This window comes from Sceloporus occidentalis, unplaced genomic scaffold, assembly GCF_023333645.1.
Source record: "Sceloporus occidentalis isolate IW3139 unplaced genomic scaffold, rSceOcc1.0.p SCAF_5, whole genome shotgun sequence".
Taxonomy (NCBI): Eukaryota; Metazoa; Chordata; class Lepidosauria; order Squamata; family Phrynosomatidae; genus Sceloporus; species Sceloporus occidentalis.
In genome coordinates this window covers 106,810,903-106,835,992 of record NW_028316985.1, presented here as the reverse complement: position 1 = coordinate 106,835,992, position 25,090 = coordinate 106,810,903, and the positions used below count along the sequence as shown (strand labels likewise).

General features: G+C 39.9%; 2 protein-coding genes across 8 annotated transcripts in view; both read left to right on the top strand.

Moving 5' to 3' along the window:
• Positions 1-86: 86 nt before the first annotated feature.
• LOC149312626 (meiosis-expressed gene 1 protein) lies at positions 87-8,455 on the top strand. Of its 5 annotated transcripts, none has more exons than XM_089526932.1 (4): positions 87-215; positions 1,513-1,648; positions 4,143-4,308; positions 8,154-8,455. In XM_089526932.1, the coding sequence occupies exons 2-4, from the start codon at positions 1,521-1,523 to the stop codon at positions 8,280-8,282; spliced, it is 423 nt and encodes a 140-aa protein (XP_089383058.1). In that variant the 5' UTR covers positions 87-215; positions 1,513-1,520; the 3' UTR covers positions 8,283-8,455. The 5 variants fall into 5 exon arrangements, with proteins under 5 accessions (XP_089383058.1, XP_089383061.1, XP_089383059.1 ...); XM_089526935.1 differs by lacking the exon at positions 87-215 and adding an exon at positions 249-293; XM_089526933.1 differs by lacking the exon at positions 87-215 and adding an exon at positions 264-342.
• Positions 8,456-14,447: 5,992 nt separating this feature from the next.
• The window catches only part of LOC149312625 (transmembrane protein 243), a 43,374-nt gene continuing 32,731 nt past the window's right edge, over positions 14,448-25,090 (top strand). The window contains exons 1-2 of one of the 3 annotated variants that reach the window (XM_089525026.1): positions 14,456-14,506; positions 22,592-22,716. The gene's annotated coding sequence lies outside the window, so the exon portion shown is untranslated. Of the gene's footprint in view, positions 14,507-22,591; positions 22,717-22,737; positions 22,757-25,090 lie in introns of those variants that run through there. The other 2 variants (XM_089525027.1, XM_089525028.1) reach the window with 2 other exon arrangements.

The following is a 25,090-nucleotide window of genomic DNA, read 5'->3' as shown; positions in this document are numbered from 1 at the left end:
TCCTGGTGACGTATAGCCCGCCGCTCTCACCACTGAAGACCCCCTCAGCGTCACGGCGCATGCGCAACCTCCTCATCGCAGGCGATTGGACTCGACGCGATCTTATTGGCTTAGAATGCCGGCAGTTGCTAAGCGACCAGTAATAGGAGGCGGGGCTCGTGCGAAAGGTGTTAACGGTTGCGTCCGGAGCTGAAAAGCTGAGAGGAACTGCGACGGTGGGGACCTCGATAAAGTCCCCCCCCCGTTCCTCCTCCTCTCCTTCAGAAGCAGGGTGTCGCTGATTGGGCGCCCCGGTAGCCCCGCCCACTCTATCACGCTCCGCCCCCTTTTCCGAATTGCAGGGTGCGTCTGCACTGGGGAAATAACGCGGTTTGATACCGCTTCAGCTCCATCCCATGGAACCCTGGGGTTTGTCGCTTTACCAGGTCTTTAGCCTTTTCTGGTCCCAAAACACACTGCAGAAATAACCCAGTTTGAGACCGCTTTAGCTGCCCTGGCTCATTGAGCCTTCTCTATCAGAATGTCTCACCGGACTACAGTTCCCAGGATTCCCTAGTATCATTGAGCCAGGGCAGCTAAAGCGGTCTCAAACTGGGTTATTTCTGCAGTGTGTTTTGGGGCCTCTGCCAAAGAGTGCTGGGGCCTCACAAAACTGTGGACACCAGGAGTCTGTGGGAAGGAGCTGTGGCAAAGTGGCTCTTAAAGTGGGACCAATCTGCGTCATTTCCTCAGTGTAGATGCACCAGAGATTTACCATTGGGGAGTGAAAGGGAGGCAACTTGTCCCGAAAGAAGACAGGGAAGCTGTGACCCTCCAGGTGTTAAACTTCAGCTCACATCAACCCTCAGCGTTGGCTTTGCAGGCTGAAGCTGAGGAGGAAGGATTCCCTAGTTTGGACTGATAAATTGTGTAATACACTTGTCCCTCCATATTCATTGGGGCCAGGGGCACAAGACCTCTGTGAACATGGAAAAGCCGCCAATAAAGAAAACACCATGTTTTTACCTGAGAGGACAGCTCTCTAGGGATCTCTAGGTCCTCCGGTGCAAATCTGCGGCCAACGTCCGACAGACACTGGCCATAGAACTGCATTGGAGGAGCTACAAATGCTAGTAGAGTGTTCCCTCTAGGAATCTCTAGGTCTTTCAGTGCAAAAGTTGACCACAGAGTTGCACTGGAGGACCTAGACAATCCTAGAGAGAACATGTTAATCAAATCCGCAAATATCAAAGCCACAAATATGGAGAGATGGGTGTATAGCGCCAACAGTACTCAGAGGAGTGGTAGGAGTGGGACCTTCAGGGTGTTTACCGTTGTTCGCTGGTAATATACAAAACACACTTCGTCAGAGGACCCCCATTGAAGCAAAAACTAGGTTCAAAGCTTTCCAAGCTTTATTCAGTCACTCGTGTCCTCAAGCAAAACTGTTAAAGGGACATTTAGCAACAAACACACGCCTGTTTTGGAATGCAGCTGCATTTTTTAATATCCCGTGCATTTCTTTTTTCGCAGGCATTCCCATGGAAAATCCAGTGGTGTTTATGGATAGTAAGGACATACCATCTCCAGCTTTCTCCCCCGGGGAAGCAAATGTGAGGGACGAACCCGGTATGTCCTTCAGCAGAGAAGCAGGTGCCCTTGAAGACATGTAAGTGGCTACATGCCATTCAATCAGGGACGTAGCCAAGGGGAGGGGGTTCTTGGGGTCCGGACCCCCCTTCCATTAGAAAAATGAATGGTGTGTGCTGCTGCACCGCTGCACCCAAGTCCCATTATAATGGTGGCACTTAGTCTGGACCCCCCCCCCTTCCTAAAATCCTAGCTACGTCCCTGATTCAATTCACATTCACTCTCTGTTGATAGATTTCTTTACCTGAGACATGCACTGTCTAAATAAATGTTGCTCTGTCACATCTTAAGGGGTAGAGATATGTAACAGGACTGAATGCTTGTGTTATTTGGAATACACTTGTCCCTCCACATTTGCTGGGGTTCAGGGCACAGAACCCTTGTGAATGTGGAAAAACCTCAAATAACAAAAGCACTGTTTTTACATGAGAGAACACCTGTCTAGCAATTTCTAGGTCCTCCAGTGCAACTCTGTGGTCAACCTCTGCCAGACACTGACCATAGAATTACGCTGGAGGAGCTACAAATGGCTAGTTGAGCGTTCTCTCTAGGAATCTCTAGGCCTTTTGGTTAAAGTTGACCACAGAGTTGCACAGGAGGACCTAGATGTTCCTAATCCATCAAAGTCAAAGCCGCAAATGTGGAGGGATAAGAGTATATGTATTTCTGTAATCTGTCTGTGACATGGTCAAAAAAAGAAAAGAGGAAATGCAAGGTTTTAACTTATTTAATTACAAATATTTATATATCAACCATTTCCAGAAACATCACAGCAATGTACATCAGTAAAAACATGAAATATACATAATACACAAGCATTCAGTACACAAATTAACATATATTCTTTGATGTCCAAGAAACAGATGTCAGTCCTTTTGGACTAAAGAGGGAAGGCTTCTTCAAATGTTTTTACCATACATCATAAACGAGGAATAGTTGGTGTATTTTGAAATTATAGTGGAAGAGCATTCTGCAGAGAGAATGCCTGTACTTTAGGAGCCTTGGGTAGCAGAGAATCTCTGAGTTAGAATAATTTCCTAGCAGCAGGGGGCAATACACCAAAGGTGTGGTAACATTAAGCTTTCAGACCACTCCTCCATTAGGAAAAGGAGAATTGTAGCTCCTGGAAATCTCCAGGAGTGGAAATTATTCTTTGAACACAAGTCACAAGGAGCTCCCATGCTGTGCCTCTCCATAAGAGTGGTGTTTTTGGTTTTTTTGGGTGTTTTTTTCCCTTCAAAAAGTGGTTGGTACAGTCTTCAGAATAAGCTCCTTGTCCCCTAATCTTGACACAGAGGGAACATCCCCATTCTGCTCTAAAAGGATCATAAGACTAGGGCCTGTTACAGACTGCCAAAATAAAGCTGCTTCGGGTCTCTTTGGGGGTATGCTATTTAAATGATGCATGGGTCCTAAGAGTCCGGAGGTCGCGCCAAAGCCACACTCCATTCCTAAGCACTGGAGTGCAGCTTTGATGCAGCTTCCGGATTCTTAGGATGCACGCATCATTTAAACAGCATACCTCCAAAGAGACCCGAAGCAGCTTTATTTTGGCAGTCTGTAACAGGCCACGATAAGATGGAATTATGCTCCACAGATGTACACACTGGGATTATGCTATGAAGATGCCAGTTTCACTCTGAAAATCTTTTAACAGAAGTGTAATTAGTATTCAAAGGAATCTTGCAATATGTTTGAGAAATACTGAAAGATCACATCTGAGAAAATAGGCTCTGGTCTATGCTGCCAACTTCTGTCTACTCAAAGTTGCCGCAAGATCCCTTTACATAATGATTTTCCAGACTAACATGGTTGTGTCTTCAACAACTATAATTAGCTGATAGTGTTCGCAGGCTAAACACCCTAAAGGCACTAGATCACATCTGATTTTGGAAGCTAAACAGGGTCAACTCTGTTAGTACTTGGATGGGAGACCAGCAATGATTATCAGGTGCTGTGAGCTATATTTAAGAGGAAGGAACTGAGAAAACCACCTTTGAGTACTCCTTATCTAAGACAACCCTGTGAGATTCATGGTGTCACCATAAGTTGACAGGCAACTTCAAGGCACATATGCACAGACACTGGGGAGTTTATCAGACAAGGGAAATTGGAAGTATAATCCAATGACAATCTGAACGCAATCATGGGGTTTAATGTTATTGCATGATAACCCACTACACACAAATTCAGCAATGGGAAGTCAGTCCGAGCGCAATCATGAGGTTTCACGTTATTGCCTGATAGACTGCCACACACAAATTCGGGCAATGGGAAGCCAGTTCGAATGCAATGCGCATTTACATAATTGTGCTAAACTAGCGACTTTAAGTGAATGTGTTCTGGCCCCACTTTCTTTTCATTCGAATTTAAGAGAAATTCCTCCCGTTTGATAAACTCTAGTGCTCACATATTCAGTGTCAGGGATTTTACATCAACACTAATGTGATAGCATCTTTTAACTCTCATTTTTTGTATGTCTAATCATATTTTTTAAAAATTATTAATTCCAGCAAATTAACTGGGGATGTTTCTGGAGCCACAGCCATTACTGACATCAAACCAAAATCCATACAGCGTGCCAAAACATGGTCAGATGAAGTTGAGAATCTGTACAGATTTCAGCAAGCTGGATATAGGGATGAAATTGAATATAAACAAGTGAAGCAAGTTGATATGGTAAGACTTGATAATTAAGCAAGCATTTTATTATTTAATGGCAAATCTTCCCTTTTAAAGCAATAGGCTATGTAATAGAGCCCCACCAGTCTGCAATTCTTTCTGTTTGCCCCCTGCTTTCAAACTGATTTGTCACCCTGGTCAGGAAATGCATCATGAAAAAGTGAGGAAGAAGGAGAAACCTGTTTGTGTTTGGGAAACCTGCAAGTATCCAAAGAGTGCCTCAGATGCTCCTTCTTTGGGGACCCTCATTAATTTAAGAAGCTATCAGTGTCCTTGCAAATCAGCAGTCCGTAAAACAAATCCCACCCACATTGCAGGAGTATTTGCATGTTTAAAAAAACAGCATACCTCACAGATTCACAATAATGAAAAATAGCCAAGAAAGTAATGATAAAAAAGCATAAATATCTGTTGATGAATAAATGTAAGTACACATAAGTGTTTTGTACATGCTTTGAAAATTTGTACCCCAACTTTTGATCAAATGATTCTCAAATTGGTTTGCAGACAGTAACCCACATCTTCCAAAACAACCCAAGTTGTATAAAACCTAAAAACTTTAAACCATTGTGAAAAAGACACAAATGCAACAAATGTTTAGGGTGAGAAATATAATTCAATATAATTCAACAGTCCTTTCCTTTCCACTGGAGATTAGGTGGAATTTGGTAACTACAAGCATAGTGAACATTTAACTCCCACTGGTATATGTCCAGAGTGGAGCAAGGAAACTTTCTAGATGTGATACAGAAGACTGCAAATGGAGTTGGGAATCACTGAATATTTAGCAATAGCAGCTTCATTTATATACCACTTCATACCATCTAAGCAGTCTCTAAGTGGTTTACAACTGTAAGCTAATTGCCCCCAACAAGCTGGGTACTTATTTTAGCAACCTCGCAATGCAAGCCTGAATTGAACCTGAGCCCTTGGCTAGCAGTGAACTCGCAACCTTATCGTTTGTGAGTGAGTGGCTGCAGTACAGGCATTTAACCACTGCACTGCACCAAACGGCTCATGGTTCAGGTAGCTTGCTTGAGCTCCCATTCAAAAGCAGCAGCCTTTTCCTGTTTTTCCTCAATTCCCACTTGGCTTTTGCCCAATGTGGTATGGGCCTTTTCTGAGAGTTCCCCATTGCAGGCCTTTCTGGAGAGAGGTAGATTGGTTGAGAAAGTACTGCTGGGTTAGTGGACTCACGTTACAGTGATTTCAGTCAGGTTTTCAGTAGAAGAGTTGAATACATGGTATAAGAGTATATCAGTCAACAAAATATTTAATCAAAACATTTCATTAAAGTTTGATAGAGCCACTGGTGGTCTAGATAAAATAACCAACTGACATTTGCCACCCATGATGGTTTAGGGGAGGGTGAATAAATTAATGATGCACATGGTAAATGGTTGGAATCCAAAGAACACCACTTTGAAGACTAAGACACATTCAATTTGTAATAATTTATGGCTGTAGGATCTGAAATCCAACTAAGGAATGCGTAAAATTTATGGGGGGAACTAAAGCAGCTCTTTGGAACCCAGCCACCATCATTAGGAAAGAGCACAACTAGCTATTTGTGTCATGCATCTGTGAAAAATTAATCCTCTTTGCCTTTTAAAAATGATAACCAGTGCTTCTGCACACAGTGAAGGGAGGTTCTGCTGCTCTTGACTAATTAACAGGAATCACACACATCAGGGGTGGGGGAGGAAGGAGGAATGCTTGGATTATAACTGCATCTCCTCCAAATTCTGACTGGCATACAATATAGTTGTATTTTGCCAGAGGACTGCATGCAGATACTTCTGCCAGAAGTGGTGCTGTGGCAATGTCCCTTGTTAGTTGCAATGAACCTGGGGAATATCAAGGCAGTCACTAGGATGCTTTGATGCTGGTTGTCTGCAAACACGTGGATCACTTATCCATTTATTCATTAAGACTGACTAATTAACATGTTTCCTTTTCAGTCGTACATAATGCCCTAATCAGGCTGTGATCATACCCTGTATAATCTCATTCTAAAAAAACAATTCCTTCAAAGACTGTAAAGTTGTAGTCACCAAGCAGCATTCTGCTGCCACCATTACGCAACAATAATGACATTTACGCAAACACTGAGCAGGACCATTTTGACAGCCAGGTTTTTGACCCTAAGAATATATCCTTTGCTTCTTTCAGTCATCATGGAGCTCTGAGGTTTCTGAAATTTAGTTTGAACTAAAAGGCTGGAAAGATCACATGTACCACAGAACTCTCTGCATAACATTATAGTTCTTTCTGTTTTCTTCAGAGCAAATTTTATCCCACTCATTTATGTAAGAAACTTATGTGCCCTAAATTTACTGCTCTAAACACTTGAAAGTATTCTTTACTAATTGAGACAAACAGCCCACAAGCCCTATGGATGATGGTCATAAGACTTCATAAAACAGGTTTGGCTTTGTTCACTTTAGTTGTCAGTATCATTTCAGTGCTTATGGAAATCAGTGAAACTAACTAAAGGCTTACAAAGGAAGAGACACAATTTTAGCAATATTTCATTTTATGAAGCAGGGATGAAGGCTGATAGCTTTGAAAGAATGAAGCACACAACATCAACAGTGGTTAAATAACATGACTTTTTCCTTTATTGCAGATTTGCAGAAAAGGATCTAGCAACTTTATACAGTAAACCAAAAGTATTAATAAAACATAAATAGAACTTGGAACAAAATATTGCACCATGAAGTATACCTGTTCCAGTTCTCAGCATCTCCATTCCATAGCTTCAGCCTTCTGCTTTTCTATTTCTTGCCCAGTTTGTCACTCAACAGGCTGTGCCCTTCACTGGACTGGTTTTTTATTGTGGGGAGGTCTTCCTGGAAGATTTGATATTCTTTTAAAAATGGGTTTTTTAACATAATTTCCCAATTTGGCTGACACCTACATTGTGTGCATGAGTAGCCACTTTTCAATTATATAAGTATCACTACTAGAAAATAAATTTGCTATTAGTATATAGAACAGAGGTGGGGATTTTGTGGTCCTCCTAATGTTTTTGAACTGTAGCTCCCAGCAGCATAGCCAGCATAGCCAATGGTAAGGATGTTCAGAGTTGCAGTTCAAGAACACCTGGAAGGCTGTGTTATTCCCAATCTGATGATTATGATTCCTACTGTTACTATTTATGGGACCTGAAACATGCTCTTTACGCGGCAGCCCTGTTCCCCTGGTAGCAGGAATAATACAAAAAATAAACACAATAAAATAACACAGTAAATCCTAATAAACAAGAGTGGGGGAAAGACGTAGAGCCCAAAGAATTGGATTTAAAAGGCCTGACTAAATACAGTGATCATTGCTTGTTGGTTAAAAAAAAGTCATCAGGTTTTCCTCAGTTGAAAGGATTTTACAGCACTGAAACACCTCAACTGAAAGGCTTCATTTATGATGGTTTCAAGCCCACTGCCTTAAACTGGGCCCCAGAAATTCCAAGTGTTCCAGTTCAACAGAATCACATGCAGCAAGCAAGTTACAAATAAAGGGATGGAGAAAATTATAGTCCTCAGTTTCCTCTAAGTATAGCAGATAGGGATTTACTTGCATGAAAAAAGGTAACAGAGCTCTTGTACACTACTTAGTTATATGGAGGAAGGAGTTTCACAGGTGAGGCTTGTATGATGAGCACCACTTACTGAAATTCCCTCTTCTACACAACTATTAAAGGTGCAGGGGCCTGCCCCCCTTTGCATATGGACACTGTAGTAATTATTTTTGCAATTTATTTAAGGATTTATTTCCATTTAAATGCATATTTCACTAGTTGTTTAAGATATATGAGCATTTCCCCCTTGCCATTTTGTTTGCAGGTTGAAAGGTGGCCAGAAACTGGATTTGTGAAGAAGCTTCAGCGAAGGGACAATACTTTCTATTATTACGACAAGGAAAGAGAATGTGAAGACAAAGAAGTTCATAAAGTTAAAGTTTATGCTTACTAATTTTTGTTAAGTTTGCTATTTTTGTTTTGGATTTTTTTAAGTGAGAGGGTGTGAAATTATTTTATTGCTGTTACCAATGAAATGCCATTAAAAGCATTTTTGAGACTAAATTGATCAGATTTTAAATACAATTGTACTTTGTCTTTTCAAGAGAAAAGAATTATGTTGACTGCTGTGGCAATAAACAAAAAATACATTTAGAGAGTGATGATTCCACTGTTACTTGAAATTAGTACAGAGTGTCTTTTGATGATTCCCTCTGCAATTTGCTATTGTTGCTGCTGTGTGCCTTTAAGTTATTTCCAACTTATGGCAACCCTAAAATGAATCTGTCACAGGTTTTTCCTGGCAAGATTTATTTATAGGGTTTTTTGCCATTGCCTAACTCTTAGCTGAGAGTGTGTGACATGTCCAAGGTCACCAAGAGGGTTTGCATATTCAGGCAGGAATTCAAATCCTGGTCACCAGAGTCAAAATTCATTTCATTAGCCCATTTAAAATATCTTCATTTTCTCTAGATGCACATGTAATCAATGGATATTAATCATGTTTTAAAAAATGAAGAGAGAGACTGTGGCAGTTGCTCTGATAGCCTTTAGGGCTGAAGAGTGGGGTAGAAGTACCATCATCATCATCACCACTAAGGGTATGAGTATGTGTGGGGTGAGGTGCAGATTGTGCTAGGTGATTCCCCAGAGGGCAGGTTGTCAATTGGTGGGGCAGTACACCTGGGTGGACTATTGTGGCTACTTGGTGAGTGAAAAAGGGTGTTGCCTCCCATTCCTGCTCACCCAGCAGCCACAACAGACCCCAAATCAGTGATCTGAAGGCCACAATGCCACCCCCATCAGCAGTGGTCTGGGCAGACCGGCAGGTGGAGGGAGGGTGGGCAAGGCAGTTGGAGGCCATCCCCTACACTGGGTGACACCAACCTCAGTGACACAACTGGCCTCTGAGATGAACAGCTTTACTAGAGTTGCTGTTGGTTTGGTGGGGGGTAGTGTTAATGGTGGTGGTAGCTGCCACTGTAAAGTTGAAATACAAACATAATAAATATTCCCATCTGCAAGATTACATAATTCTATAGTAAATACAATTAGTAGGAAATATATGAGTCTCTATCCCACTGTTTCTATGAAATACATTTTAGTTCATTTGATTCTGAAATCTACCATGGTGTATTATTTTTGACAATACAGTCAGTAGCAAGATGGATAAGACCAAGTATTTATGTTACTGTAATGTTTATAAGCCAATACCAGAACACATTTGGGCTTAGTCAGTTCATTGAATGCATTAGGGGTTTACTCTTGTCTTCCACATTCTTAAGAGGACATCTGCACAGCACCGTATTGGAAACCTATTATAAAAAGATATATTCACACAAGTGGTATTTGGATGTCAGATACTTTGAATGAAAGGGCCACCAAGAATCTAAGGGCCTGGGTATGTCCCTTGTGACTACTGATGCCGATTGCTCCTCTACAGCATGCAGAAAATGTGGTACTTACCATGAATAGTAAGGACAGATGGCTGTAAGTCATGTTCTGTTCAAGTGGTTGAGATACCTCTATTTTCTGTTAATATTCCTTCAGTTCTGTACAACAATATAGTTCTGCTGTTCAAGTAATTGAGATGTAGTTGAGATGATGCCTCTATTTTCTGTTATTATTCCTTTGGTTCTTCAAGTCAGTTTAATCCTGTCCAAGTGGTTTAGATGCCTTGGGAAGATACCCCTATTTTCTATTAATATGCTTATATTATTAGGAATTTTAGGCAAGAATAACTAACCTGAAGGGGGAAAAGAGGAGTCAATGAACATAACCTAAGAAGAATTTTAGACCCCTACCTCTGATGCTGGCATGAGGAAAATAACACATGTGATTGTGGTTTTTTCATTAACTCATTAAGTAGACATGAATTTTGCCATGCTGTCTATTTATGTTTTCAGAATGGTGGGACTACCCTTTTGCCCATGGGTTGATTCCACTCAATTTTAAAGATAATAGAGTAGAACTATCTGGAAGACCAGTTGCCCATCCTTGCTTTAGAATCCCTCCTCTTTTTTTTAGCTTTAACAAAATGTGGGTATAGAAAAGGTCTTTCAGAGCAGGATCTGTGCTCTGTGGATTGGGCCAGAAGATGTTTACCCAAATTTACCTGTGTTGCCTTGTGAAACCATTTGTTGTATTATTACTAAAAGTTTAGTTGAAGAAAGAGTCAAGCTACTTTGTAGACATCATGGAATAAAAGGACAGTTATTTCATCAGAGGCATCAACATGCAAACAATCACAATAAATCAGGTTTATTGATAGGCTACAGCAAAAACTTATTTTGGAGAACCAGTATTGGCTTAGTACTTGCAAGGGTCTCCTGGGCAACATGAAGTTGTGCTTGAGAAAGAAAAAAAGAAATGTTGCAAACATGATTGGCTAGCAAGGCAAAAGACTTCTTTTATGGAGGCTAAAAACAAATACACTGCTGCACAATTCGAACTCTCACAATCAGGAGGCCTGGATTTCTTCTTTCAACTCTAGTAGTAAAATATTGAATTGTTTAGACACATGAAATACTGCCAGCTGAATTCAAAAGTATCATAACATGGCTTGGAACAAATAAAATATAAAGCTTGCTTATATACATATATAACATAAGTATGAATTATAGGCCTCAGTGTTCATGCACAGTCGTTGCCCAAAGTCTCACTGAATGGTCTAAAGGAACACACTGTCCTCATGGATTTGTTGCATCATCCAGAGGCTAGCACCCGAGACCAGAGGAAAAATAAAATCTTTCCAGTCAGTCCATGGCAGAGCAGAAACCTTACAAGAGTGACAGGGTTCACTCCTAACAACTCCAGCAAAAGGAATCTCAGTGGGGAGGGCTTGAAAAGATACCTCAGAGGAGTCAATACTGAACTAGATGGATCACTAATCTGATTCACTGTTGTGTCTTGGGTATCTTATGGGGTACCTAAATGATCTGCCTACATATATTCTGAATGTTGCACTCGCCATTTCCAAGTTGTGACAGCGAAAACACTCATTCAGCACACCATTTCCTGTGTTGACTTCAATTTTCCATTTCAGAGCAAGAGGGTGCATACACTGGCTAATAATTGACCATTTAATTCTAAATTACGTGGACTGTACTTAGTACAACAGGATAACAACTCATTTAACAACAGATATTTACGTAGGTTGTTTATATAAGCGTTGGTGTAAGCCAGGGGAGAACAACCAGACTCATTCTAACCCAGAACCTACACTGCTAGGATAGGTGGTTTGGGAAGGAAACAGTCTCAAACAAGTGGAAACTTTACAGCTTACATTTAATAAGTCTATTTATGATTGCAGCATCATATCCCACAATTCTAAATATTAGTGCAATTCTAACTGCTCTGAAGACTAAACGTCTTGTTTCTGTTCAGTCCTAGTTAGCCCAAACATTCTATTCTTACTGTGGAGTTTATCACACATTAAACAGTGATTAACTCATGATAATCCTGCAATTGCACTAATGGTTTTCACACAACGTCGAGACGAAATGTGATTAAAGTACCATTATCCTGTGAATAACCAGGCAAGAAACAGCAGCAAATCACTCACAGGATTTTCCTGTGGGTGACTTTTTGTTGTTTATTGCCTATTTATTCCCTAGTTATTCAAGAGATAATGGCTTTTCTGTTTATCTCATTTTAATTGCATTTTAATGTCAATTGCGTGATTTTCATGGGTTAATCACTATTTAAACTCCACATTTTCTCCCATGTGATAAACTCCTGTGTTAGATTACAATCATTACTTGGTGATGGCAACAGGAAAACTGCAATATCATATGGAAACCTTGTATGTATAAATGAGCCACCACAGATTCATCAGTATAGCTATAATGTTCCTATCGCACCACCTTAAACACCGTACTTTTATAAGAAACAGAAGGTTTCCAAGAAAAACATTTAGGTAGCAAGTGTATGATAACTAAGTGCTGAAAACTAAAATGCTTCCATCCCTGTGAGAACATGTCCTAAATTTTAACTGTGAAGTGAATACAAAAGGTTCAGTATATCGAGATTATACTAAAAGTACTGTTTCCCATATTTATCACACAAAACAACCAAATCACTAAAACACATTTTGTTTGTTTGTTTTGAGAAAACATGGCTAAATACATATTGAAATAATAGGAAAAACAATATCAAAAGGAAATGCTTTGTAATAATTAGATTTACTTTGGGAACCCTTTGGGAACAGGACTGAATCAAACAAACTTGGGCTGCTATCCAAAATTGTAAATCCCTTGAAGTTCCTTACATACAGGTCAGGAAGTGTATTTGTATCCTGTTCTTCCTTAGCTTGCTTTGTTTTGGGTTGATAAGACCATTTTGCATTTTGGTCAACTGTGAATTAACTAGAATTTGTAATTCTTCTAAGGCAAACATTTTCAGATTATGTTCTGGGAAGTCTAGGGGTTTCTCCTTAAGAATATCATGCCTACCATTAGTTCACAGGGATGCATTGTGTGTTTTCTTGGGCGTACTGTTTGAAAATGCCAGAAACTACTGCAGGGAATGCAAAATGGAAGAGGGGTCATCTACTTTCCAGAGGCTGCAACAGTCGAACCTGTTGTTGTGTATTGAATTTTATGTATGTAGCTGGTAACAGCAGAGGCTCCCTTGCTTGTTTAAATTCAATAAAGTTTTGTTACCTTCTCAATAACTGATTGCTGTCTTCACTGAAAACACCATACCATTTGAGCATGCACTCCACAATTTCCTACAGTGGATGAATCTTTTAGTACCTTTTCCATACTGAGAAATCCTAGATTATGTAACATGGAACTTTTACCCACTGCATAGGATTTTGAACTGTGATCTGAGGAACCTACTGAGTTAACATTGTGCCTTGCTGTTGCACTGCCTCAGTTGAGAGCTCTTTGTAAAGCCTACTTACAAAGCACTGTAGATTATTAGCAAATCCAGAGAGACATATCTTTCCGGGAAGCTTGTCTGCTGCTATTGATTGTCTCGGTGAGAAACTCCAGATACAGTTTGATACACTGCTAGGTTTCTCTGCCGGAGGAAACATGAAAACCACTATCTACCTGGGGTGCATCCTTGAATTTTTTAGAATGTGACAAATGGTTGGGTGTTACTCAGCAGACAAGTCTATGTGAACAGTTCCCTGGAGATAAACAGTTTGAAAAAATGGTGTCCCTTATATAAAATAGCAAAATCAAGGCTTTCTATTTGGAATTTATACTTTTTTGAATATTTTCAAGCTATGGATGCTGGAATCCATGGATATGGAGGGTCAATCGTACTTACTTTAATGGGTACTACTTTTTCTAAACAGTATGGTGAAGCAGCTTAAAAAACCCAGTATGATACTAGGCTGCATCAATAAGAGTATAGTGTTTAAATTGAGAGAAGTTATAGTGCCACTCTATTCTGCTTTGATCAGACCAACTGTGTACAGTTCTGGGCACCACAATTCAAGAGGCATATCGACAAGCTGGAGCATATCAAGAGAAAGGCAACCAAAATGGTGAAAGTTCTGGAAACTATGCCCTATGAGAAGAAGGCAACTGGGTATATAGCCTGGGGGAGCAAAGGTTAAGATGGGAAAGGATAGCCATGTTTAAAAATTTGAAGGGATGTCATATTGAATATGGAGCAAGCTTGTTTTCTGAGAACAGGACATTGAACAATGGATCCAAACTACATGAAAAGAGATTCCACCTAAACATTAGGAAACACTTCCTGATGGTATTAGTTGTCCAACAGTGGAATACACTGTCTTTTGAAGTTTTTTAACAGAGGCTGAATGGCCATCTGCCAGGAGTGCTTCCTGCACAGGAGGGAGTTGGACTAGATTAGATAGGCCTTGTGGTCTCTTCCAACTCTACGTTTCTGAATTTTGCCAGTACAATAAGATGCTATGATTGCTTGGGTCAATTCTCCCTTTGGTCTTGGGCTGACTAAGAAAGCAGGGGAAAAATAACATGTATGTGTTGTAATTCTATATTTCATAATTATCTAAGTGATATGGGGAAGACATTAAGAAGATGGCATGTTTACATTTCAAATATGAGTTAACTGCCATGGCTTCTACCCATGGAATCCTAGGAATTGCTGTTGAGCACGAGGCTTGTCTAACGGAACTCTTACCACATTCATCAAGCTACAGCTCCTAGAGATCTTTCACCAACCAATGAGATCTAGGTAACTCTCTAAAGAACATCCCAGAATATATGAAATACCTTTCCGTCAGGTATAAAGGGCATTTTTGGAGTTCTTGATCAACATTTGTTATGAAAATAGGCCCTATCCATTTCTTATCAGTGAGATTTTTTTCCCAGGTTGTGGAAGTGGGTGTCTGTGAGATTGTGTGGTGTGGTAACCATGCAGACAATTCACATTCACTCTCACGAAACCTCAGCAAGATAGCATTCGTATGGTGGGAAAATAGACAGTTTAGCTCCCACTTTTAGAGTATCATGTCCCATCAGTAGGCATCAAAAGGTTAGCCACAATGATCTATGAACAACATCAGTACAAATTTGATATTTTAATACTGTTCTGGGCACACATATGGTTTGTTACTATTCAATGACCTTGTACAAAATAAATTTTACTTGCTTATTGTGTGACAGCAAATTCTCAACACATAAACAAACTCAGTCATTCATTAGTTATACTTACCGAACTTAAGTCCTTGGGGGCATGGCAGACACTTGCCCACTTCTGACTGAGATTCTGCTTATCACATGAGATAATAAACAGTACAAGCAGCACTCTGCTGGATTTATTTGCCGCTGTAAAAGGTTGCGACACCAATCCCATTCCCACCCTCTTAATCTCAATTACCATGGTGAACCCTCAAAACAATCACACAACAGATGAAAAAAAGGAAACACTTATTTACAGTGATGCACAAACCTTTGTGAGCTCAGTTATGCCAGTTCAACTGTCATGATCCTTCTCAGCCAACCCCCAACCGCCATGAATCCTGATAAGGAAATGTGTTTTCTTTTCTTATAAAACAGTTTAAAGAATTCTGTGATTTTTATATTAGGATAAATCTTTGGCATAGACATATAGCCAAAGGAAAGCAATTATAGGTGTTTTGTTGAAATTAGTGATGCTTATCTGACTGAAGTAATTTGTTTTAGGCACACAGTTTGAGTTCCATAACACTTATGTATTTTAGACAGCAACTGATCTGGGTGAACACACATCCAGATACCATAAAATCCTAGAGTCTGAAGAAGTTACTCTTTTGTGTTACAGTTCTCATAATCCCCCAGATGCTATGACTATAACCATGCTGGCTGGGAGATTGTGGAGTTGTAATCCCAAGAAGTAGGTTTTACAAGCTGTGGCAAAATCCACCGACTTTCATCCTGATCTCCATGTTGTGTTTCTTCTCTAATAATTCATTCCATTGTGAACTTCACTAACTTTAACAATTATAAATTTACAAGATTCTTTTAGTTTAACAGTTTTCCATTCTACCCTTATTCAGCTTATTCCACTACTGCAAAGAAAAATTGATTTTTAAAGTCCTAGTGAACAGGATGGCATTGCATGACTATTTTTTAAAAATCTGACTTAATTCCTCTCCTGTGGTTCGTCCCTTCTTTCCTTCCTTCCTTCCATCCCATATGTGACCCAAACTAACAAATACAGTTGAAACAAAATATGGTTAAAACTCCACAATGATAAAAATGTTATATGAACCATTATATTAAAAATATTTTAAAAATATTTAAAACAACAGTGAGAATTAGAGTCCAGCAATCTTGCATTAAAAGATCTTTCTGAAGGAACCAGTTAAGAACCAAGGGCTATCAGATAAAAATGCCTCTGTTTACCACTAGAAAGACTGCAGAGAGGAGGCTAATCTATTCTCTTGTGGGAGAGAGATCTGCACTTGGAGAGCAGCCACCATATGTCCTACTATACCTGCCTGGGATGGTGGAAGGACACAGAAATCCGCACACAAGTTCCCAAATTTGGGCAGATTTAAATAGGGAAATATGGTCTTTCAGACACTCTTGACCAAGCTGATCACTACTTTATAGGGCACAACTACATCACACATCTCTGGTAAAACAGAGTTCTTTTTAAAAGCTAGGTCTCAAAAGGATGGTTTTGCGCATCCACGTATATCACTTGACATATGGTTACCCTTCATAATCCCTCCACAGTTCATGACTAGTGTGTGAAATGGGAAAACTGGCTCCACTGAAAGGCATACCATGTGAGGAGGCGGAAAAGTGCAGTGTATGGTGCGTGCCAGATATGCAATAGGCCATTCACACATCCAAGGCATGACTTGAAATTGGAGGCTGCACAGGAAGAACATATGCTTCTGAATCAGGCTTGACCTTTCAAGACACTGAATGGTAGCCATGATATCATTTACACACACACACACACACAGAGAGAGAGAGAGAGAGAGAGAGAGAGAGAGAGAGAGAGAGAGAGAGCGCACTGGGATAAAATAGATTTCTATGAAGAAAATAGCCAGAAGGCTACGTAGAAAAAAAAGCCAGAAGCGACCATACCTTAAATCCTAAAGGTAAGATACTTCATGCCTAGAAACTGCCCACCCATTCCTATGCACCAGAATTCTTCTTTGAAATATATCCAAAGAAGAAGACTTTTTCTCAAATGTGCTAGTCTTGAATGGCCAAAAGCAATTGGGAGGTTATAGTGACATAGTAGTCAATGTGTTGTATTTTCATATCTTGTATATTCTCCCGTGTTCAGTGGTCATGGAAGCAGAGATGTTTCTCGCTTCCCTCCAGAGTTTTACTATGTTCACCATAATATACTTCCTGTTATAGTGAATGCTGCCTGTTGTTGTTGTTGTTGTTGTTGTGTGCCTTTCAGTCATTCCCAGCTTGTGACAACCCTATTTCAGGTTAACCAATTATAGGGTTTTCTTGGCAGAATTTGGTCAGAGTTTGCCTTTGCCTTCCTCTAAGGCCAAGAGAGTATAATGTACCCAAAGTTACCCAGTGGGTTTTCATGGCTTTGTGGGGATTCAATTTCTGGTCTCCAAAGTCATAGTCCCATGCTCAAACTACTAAAATATACCGGCTCACTAGTTTATATTAAGATTTTGTTTCTTCTGCATTTGTATATCATTTAAAGGATGGGTTGCTTTATCACTGTACACTGGTAAACATTATTTGATGAATACAGCAAATAAAAACTCATACTCTGAGTAGCTAAGATTTAAAATCTAGTACCTCTTTGTACTTCTTAATGCGCTGAAGAACCTACCGTACTTCAAAGCTGTTCTGTGAAAGCTGCCTCTCTTGACCTGAATGGGAATACTTTCTGAAGATGAAAGTGCTCCATCATTTTTAATACCTTGTGTACAAAGTGTTTTGAGATAGGCATAGCACAGGTCTTTAAAAGGTCAAGGCGCACTAGTAGTCATTTATTTCCAGGCTGTTGATTCTTTTCAAATACCATTAATAAAACTACTTTTGAACATTATTCTCCTCCTCGCCCTCCTCCTCACGTCACCCAGAGTTAGTAGTGGCAATAGGGATAAACAAAAAAAGTAAACCGAATGTCCCCTGGAACAGTAAGAAGGTCGAATATATTAAGGAAGTGCATTGGAAACCCACATTGTGATATTTTCTTTTTTGAAGCAGTGCTGCAATCCTGACTCCAGTTATTTGGGAGTAAAACCCATTGAGATCAGTCAAATTTGCTTGTGACATGCATAGACTTGTGCTGTAAGGAACACACATGGGACTGTATTTCACAATTAGTGTAGGCTGCAGAGGGGAAGGAGTGTCTCTTCCATATTGCATGACATAACTTAGGTGTGTATCTTGAATATATACTGTACATGGGCTCCACCTTCCACATGTTGTTTAAAGTAGGAACAGAAGGCATACTCAGGATCACTTGAGGGAGGGATGCATAACCAGTGGCCTGCTTCAGAACTTAGAAATGTTATTTTTGGGGTCTACAACTCTTAGAATCACACAGATGACTCCATTACCTGCGATTCCCATCACTACCATTTTATATACGGAAGTAAATTCAATGCATATCAGGACAACAAAAAAGTGGGTGTAGAGAGGGCTTTCCATCCCATCTCAGTGAGAAAAGCAGATTACTGGGACCTATACACTTATATGAGAGCTGGCATGGACTACAACTCTGGAGACCAGGGTTTGATTTCCAGCTCGGCCATGAAACCCACTGGGTGACTTTGGGCAAGTCACACTCTCTCAGCCTTGGGGGAAGGCAATGGCAAAATGTCCTCTGAACAAATCTTGCCAAGAAAACCCCATGATAAGTTTCTCTTAGGATCGCCATAAGTCAGAAATGACTTGAAGGCACACAACAACAACCACAACAACACACTTCTATATGTGGATGAGTGTATGTGTATTCCTCAACCCATGCACTAAGATCATATGTGGATGCTGGAACTGAAAAGGTTTGTGCTTTTTTATTCACATGCTCAAGATGTGAATAATCAGTGTTAATAGTATTAGGCCTGCAAATTTGAGGATTAAAAAAAAAGTATGCTAGCTCTATAGGAATTTGGTGTTCTAAATCCAAAAGTAACCTATTTGCTCCATCGTGTCCCGTTTTTTCATAACATGTGTTGATATTTCTATGTTGCAATATGTGACTGAATGAAATGATCTTGCAAAGAATTTTGCAAAGTTAAAGACTTCTAACAGACTTTCATAATACTTTAATTCACTGATATGAAACACAAAAATCCATTCCAAAGTACTACAAGAAATTGCACTGGCACATCAGCATCTGCATTTAATCAAAGCTGATTAACTGAACTGATAAAAATATCAAATGTGTGAAGGAACTGTGTGTGGTACATTTTAAATGTTTTTCAAATTCAACAACCAAAAGCACATTAAAAACAGCTACACTATTGAAAAGGTTTTTTCATTGCAGGCTGGTGTAACCATTAATATTAACTTCTGGTTGAAATTCAGAGACATAAGATTTTATCACATGGGGAAAATCGGGGGTTTAAACAGCAATTTTCCTGTGAAAATTGTGAATCATGATTCACATTTTCACACACATTGTGATTAAAGAGCCATTGCCCCGGGAATAAACAGGCAATAAACAGCAACAAATCGTTCACTGGATTTCCTCATGATGATTTGTTGCTGTTTATTGCCTGTTTATTCCTGAGATAATGGCACTTTAATTGTGATGTCGTGTGAAAATATTAATCACGATTTCACTATTTGTGAAAATCGCTGTTTTCCCTGTGTGATAAAGTCCATAGCCATGTTAGGGAATATCTGTATGCAAAGGGATCTTGTAGCACCTTTGAGACTAGTTGTGCATAAGAAGTTCTAGCATAAGCATTTGTAGACTTGGTCTACTTCCTAAGATGAATGGAATGAACTGACACCAATCTACTGAACTGTCTACTGTTCTTTGTAAGAATCCAAGAAATCAGCCTCTGCTAGGTGGCCTACCAGAAAATGGCCAGTAGTCACTAGGAAACTTGGTCTATCTTAAACTCACATCTACTGGATTATTTCCCTCTTGTTATGGAATGGTGCAGCTCTTTCTTCTTGAATTAGGTGCAATAAATGAATGTATCATGTCCATGTATACAACATAGATATAAGATGCTCAAGAAAAAGGAATGGAAAGAGGGAGGAAGATGTAACAACAAGAAAAAAAATTCCATAGCACACTGATGAAAGCTCTTGTCAACTCCCCCTTGCAGAAATTGTACCAGGAGGGAAAAGCTAAAAGAAAAGAGGTAGGCGTTAAGATGCTTGAGGCCAGCATTGTGATGGATTCAACACTAAAGCATTGCCACTAAATGCGAACACAAGAGAGAAAGGAATTCATGTGAGCAAAGATTTATAGCTGAACAAACATACAAAGGACAATGAGCCATGGGTTCAGTGAAGAAAGAGGGGAGTGAGAATATGTAATGAATTTCAAGTGAAGAGATGTATATACCAAATGCCAACTGGGACAGGAATCCAATGTAAACAGCAATGAAGGTGATGACTGGTAATGATCTGCAGGATTAAGAATGGAAAACGAAGGCTGGGGATAAGAAAGAGGAACATGACATTCTTAGCTCCCAGGCCATTTTAATTAAATGGGGTTCAGGGTTGAGAGGAAACCATAATCACATCTTGACTTACGTCCCTTAGAGTCAGACCCATATTATGAACTGTAATCCCAAGGCTGTTGTAATTTTTACATGTGCAGCCACAGCAATGCATTCCCGCATGGATATTATTAAACATAACTATTATATATTGACTGTAGTATCCTGAGGGGAGCCAGTAGCCTGCAGTTTTACACTGGGAGCCACCAAGAAAACCATCTGAAGACAGTTTGGTTTACAGGGGAGCTTTGGCCAGGCTAGTTAAGATGTCCGGCCATGTGGCCATGTCCAAGATGGCATAGAATCAGTCTTTATGGCACTGGATTACCTAAATTCATGATTACAACTGATTTCTGTATGTGTCACAAGGAATGTCGAAAACTTGGTGACACTTAACCAAGCCTCTGACAATGAAGTTCCTCTCTACAAAACATTTTATATTACTAGTCCCCTTTCTTCCTCCTCCTCCTCCTCCTCTGTCTAGAATGAAAGTGTTTTGGCAGCAGCAGCAGCATTAGTAAGAAGGTGAAGAAGAACTGGAGAAATACAAATTTTTGTTACCATATTGCACTAGCATGTCTGCAACATACAATGCAGTACAGCTTGAGCTGGAAAAGATTGGGAAACTATTCAACAGGCAAGGTAAACAGCAGCTGCCTCCAGAATCCCTCACTGAACACATGTGAACAGCAAAACAGAGAGAAAGGTGGAGAACAGATAAGCCTCTCCCACCAGCTCCCTCTCAGTGTGAAAAAGAAATCACTGATCTCTAAGTTGGCCTACAAACTGGAAATAATAAGAAAAGTGGAGGCTGGTGAAAGAAAAAGTAATTTTTGGAGGTACTTTGGAAGCAGCCTTCAAGTCATCTTTAGAAGGTTCAAAATGTTTTTGATTACTTATGCAAGACTTATCTGACTTGGTTGTTTCATTTCAGGATGCATATTGCTAGTTTTGAATAAGAGTTTGCTGAAACATGTTGAACTGCTTTTCCTTTTTTGTGATGTAGGAACCTATCCCTATTCTTTCCTTGTTATTTTTGCCACTGGTACCACATTTTCTATAAGAGAAGCAATGTCCAGGAACATATCTACTTTGTAATCTTAGATATATTTGTACAGGTATAATGGGAATGTTGATATTTTAAAAAAATCTTGTAAATGTCTTATACAAAGAACACTGCCAATCACCTAAAGATCATAGTAAACACACAATTGTGTTCAGTGGTGGCTTGTGACTTCCACTGCAGTAAGGTGGTGAATCTGCTCTGAGATTTAGTCTGACTGTAAAAGGAAATGTCTAAGGTGTGGAACCCTGTTCCCAGAACAGCTTGAGCACCTTGGACGACTCCTTTAAAGTTTAGACTGAAACCTGGGGCTTTATCACACCATCCCCTTTCCCGATGTAGGGCGGGAGTGAAAATAAAAAGGACTACTTTGCTCACCTGCAGATTAGCGTGATTGGCGTTTCATTCATGGGTTTTCCCCTTGAATTAAAAAAAAACACAGGCCAGGGATGGGACAGCTATGGGAGGGAAGTGGCGTTGTGTGATCATCGCCAGCAATGCCACTTCCTTCCCATGAGAATTGCAGCTTAAAAGCCATGCGTGATAAAGTCCCTGGAGCAGATTTCCCATCCCTTTGACATGGGAACCACTTACTACATTTGCTTTAAATAGGGGGGAGTGTCATGGAGGGGACATTCAAACTGTCAGCATCCAAATGAGGATGTTGGCCTTCCCGAAAACTGGCCCACTTATACATAAAACGTGCAGATCCTGGTCTAGTACATGTATAGCTTTCTGCCTTTCTAGAACATATAAATCATTTCTCACATATTGAGCAATACAGCTGCTCCCTGTCCAAACAAAAATCCTCAGTGCATACTTCATATTATCTTAAGAAACCCTCATGGGGATGTTATTGGATGCTAGTTAAACAAGATGGTGCTTCATCTTATAAATTGCAGGGAGTGTTTGGAACCCTCCACAGGTCTGATTTCACTTCAAGTCAGGCTGCACCCTTTGTATTCTGTGAAGGGCCCCCATCAGATCTGAGGGGAACAAAACCACTTGACTGAAGAATGTTCTTTATGCATACAGGAAAATATACTTGAGAACTCAAAGATGCTAAGAACTGTTTTTCAATTGTACTTAGGACTGGAGCAGAGACATGTTTTACTCAGTTGGCTTGAATTTAAAAGAATAACTCTGGCACTGAGAACAGTTCAAGAGGCATCCCTTTTAGATGCCAAGACTCTCACCAGAAGACCCTTAAACCAGGTACTGTCTAAAGGACCAAACGTATCATCATATGTCGCATGTAAGGCAAACCTCAATGTCTCAATATCAATCAGGAACAAAGAAGATTGTACCAGCTAAAAGACAGTGGGCTCTCCACATTCACAGGACCCCGGTGAATGTGGGGGGAAATTGCAAATAAAGAAACCACTTTTTTAAAACTTGAGAAAACACCTCTCTAGGAGTCTCTAGGTCCTCCAGCAAGATTTCTGATGAATAATGACCATAGAATTGCACTGGAGGCCCTACAAATTCCTAGAGAGAACATATTAATCAAATCCATGGCTAATCAAATCCTCAGAAGTCAAAGCCGCAAATGTGGAGGGCCAATTGTAAAATCACATATTTAAAAAAGAAACAAAGTACATTTAGAAATGTTTGGTATGGCCTACATGTGACTAGAGTGTCAACACCGAATCAGGAGTGTAGTTATGGGAGGGGGGAGATGAGGACATTGCTCCCTTCAGTAAGCATTCTGCCCCGCACAAGAAATTGTCCTTCATTTCCCAAATTTCTAGTACTGTAGAGATAATGAAAACTGTCCACATTTAGAATCCCTATTTGTTGTGTCCATATTTCCTTTGTGGCTTTGCCAACCCCTTTTCTTTGGATGCCTAAACTGTATTTCTAAATGCTCAATTGAAGATTTAAGTTAGCTCAATGCCAGAAATTAGAAACAATGAATTAATCACAGATGCATACCTCTTAAGAATGTAAGGCAGTTAGGGACAAATAGGTTGGAGAGTGGCAAGTAGCATGAAAGGTTAACAAAAAATGTTTCCAAGTGTTGAAAATCAAAATGTGTAATTCCCTAGTAATTCTTTCAAGTCTATAGAAAATAATTTGGAGGCTCACCCCTGTGAATGAAAAAGAAAAATCACATCTGGAGGTACCTTAAGCCTCCAGGCCCATGTACACTTACATTATTAACAAGTGAGCACCATTGATCTCAATGAGATATCTTTCTCAGTAAATAGTCATAGGATCAGACTGGTAGAAAAGTTGTTTTATGAACTGACAGGACTCTGAAACAGGGGTATCACTGAAAGTGTTCTGCCAGAGATGGGAAACATATGTTTTGTTTCTAATTTTTTTAAATAAATTTTATTGCATATTAAAAAAACACATGTAAACAACACATACTACATACAATCCATCATTCCTAACCAGTAACAATCATAAATTTATCAAATCATTAAAACATCTTTAACCCTACCTTTCCTCCTTATCAAACTCTCTCTTAATATCACACTACTATTCTTTCCTTTTCTTTTCATTCAACTATCAACCACACTCATAGCCTTGTGTTATACTTTCATTCTCCAACTTTGTCTCTCTTCATTCCACATCCTTTTCCCTCTTCCATCTTCTTCCTACTTTCTCACACACTTTCACTCATCTGGACTTTCTCCTACCCTCTTACACTTTCTCAAACCCTCATATCACTTATACCTTCTTATACTTCATATCTATATCTATCTGTTTCATATCTATATCATCCATTGAAACTTCTACATAACACTTTCATGTACCTTCCTAACCTTCTATCTTTCTCCCGCTTCTCCCTGGGTGGGAAACATATGATGTTGGAATAGAGAATCTGTCATCCCTGGCCATCTGCTGTGCTTTGATGAAGGAAAAGACCATGCTATTGGGGGGATTCTGAGAGTTGTAATCCCCAAAGTAGTTTTCTTTTTCTTTTTTTATAACCCCTGATTTGTATTTATTCCAGAGCAGAGGGCAGCTTTACTACCTGGTAACTCTGCTTTGAACTACAACCTTTATTAGCAATCAATAGGGCTCACTTTCAAGATCAGCACAATAGTGGCAGCTGAATGAGTATTGAACTGAGCTAGGTAAAAGATACATGTAGATTTGAATCACCTGAAGGGACTCCTCTATGCAGGTGGACCATGCTTTCTCTCAAATGACTCCCAACTCCTTCTGTCCCTTGTCTTTCCTTCTTCCAATTTTACAGCCACATGTAGAAGAAGACAGGGCTCTTTTACATTTAACAGCTGCATGGAAGAGGGGGGTTCTTGCAGCTTGTTGTGCAAGGCTTACGAGCTGAAATTCCCTCTTTCATTCATTTGTTAAAGATGTAAGAACCTTGTCTTTTAATTTTGTCTGTGGCTACCCTACTCACAGCCAGCAAAATGTGGCCCTCCAGGCTTTTTGACTGCAACTTCCATCAGCCCTAGCCTCTGTAGCCAACGGTGAGGAACACTCAGAATGACAATCCAATATCTAAGGGTCAGCATGTTGCAGACTACTCACCTATCAGGATCCTTAAACACAGAAAGCATGCCTTACTGGATCAGACCTTTTCTGTTTCCAGCAGTGTCTGGCCACGTGT

Coding starts and splice junctions, on each gene's coding strand:
- LOC149312626 (XM_089526931.1), top strand. Junction 1,649..4,142: donor GCAGGTGCCCTTGAAGACAT/GTAAGTGGCTAC, acceptor TATTAATTCCAG/CAAATTAACTGGGGATGTTT. Junction 4,309..8,153: donor AAGTGAAGCAAGTTGATATG/GTAAGACTTGAT, acceptor TTTTGTTTGCAG/GTTGAAAGGTGGCCAGAAAC.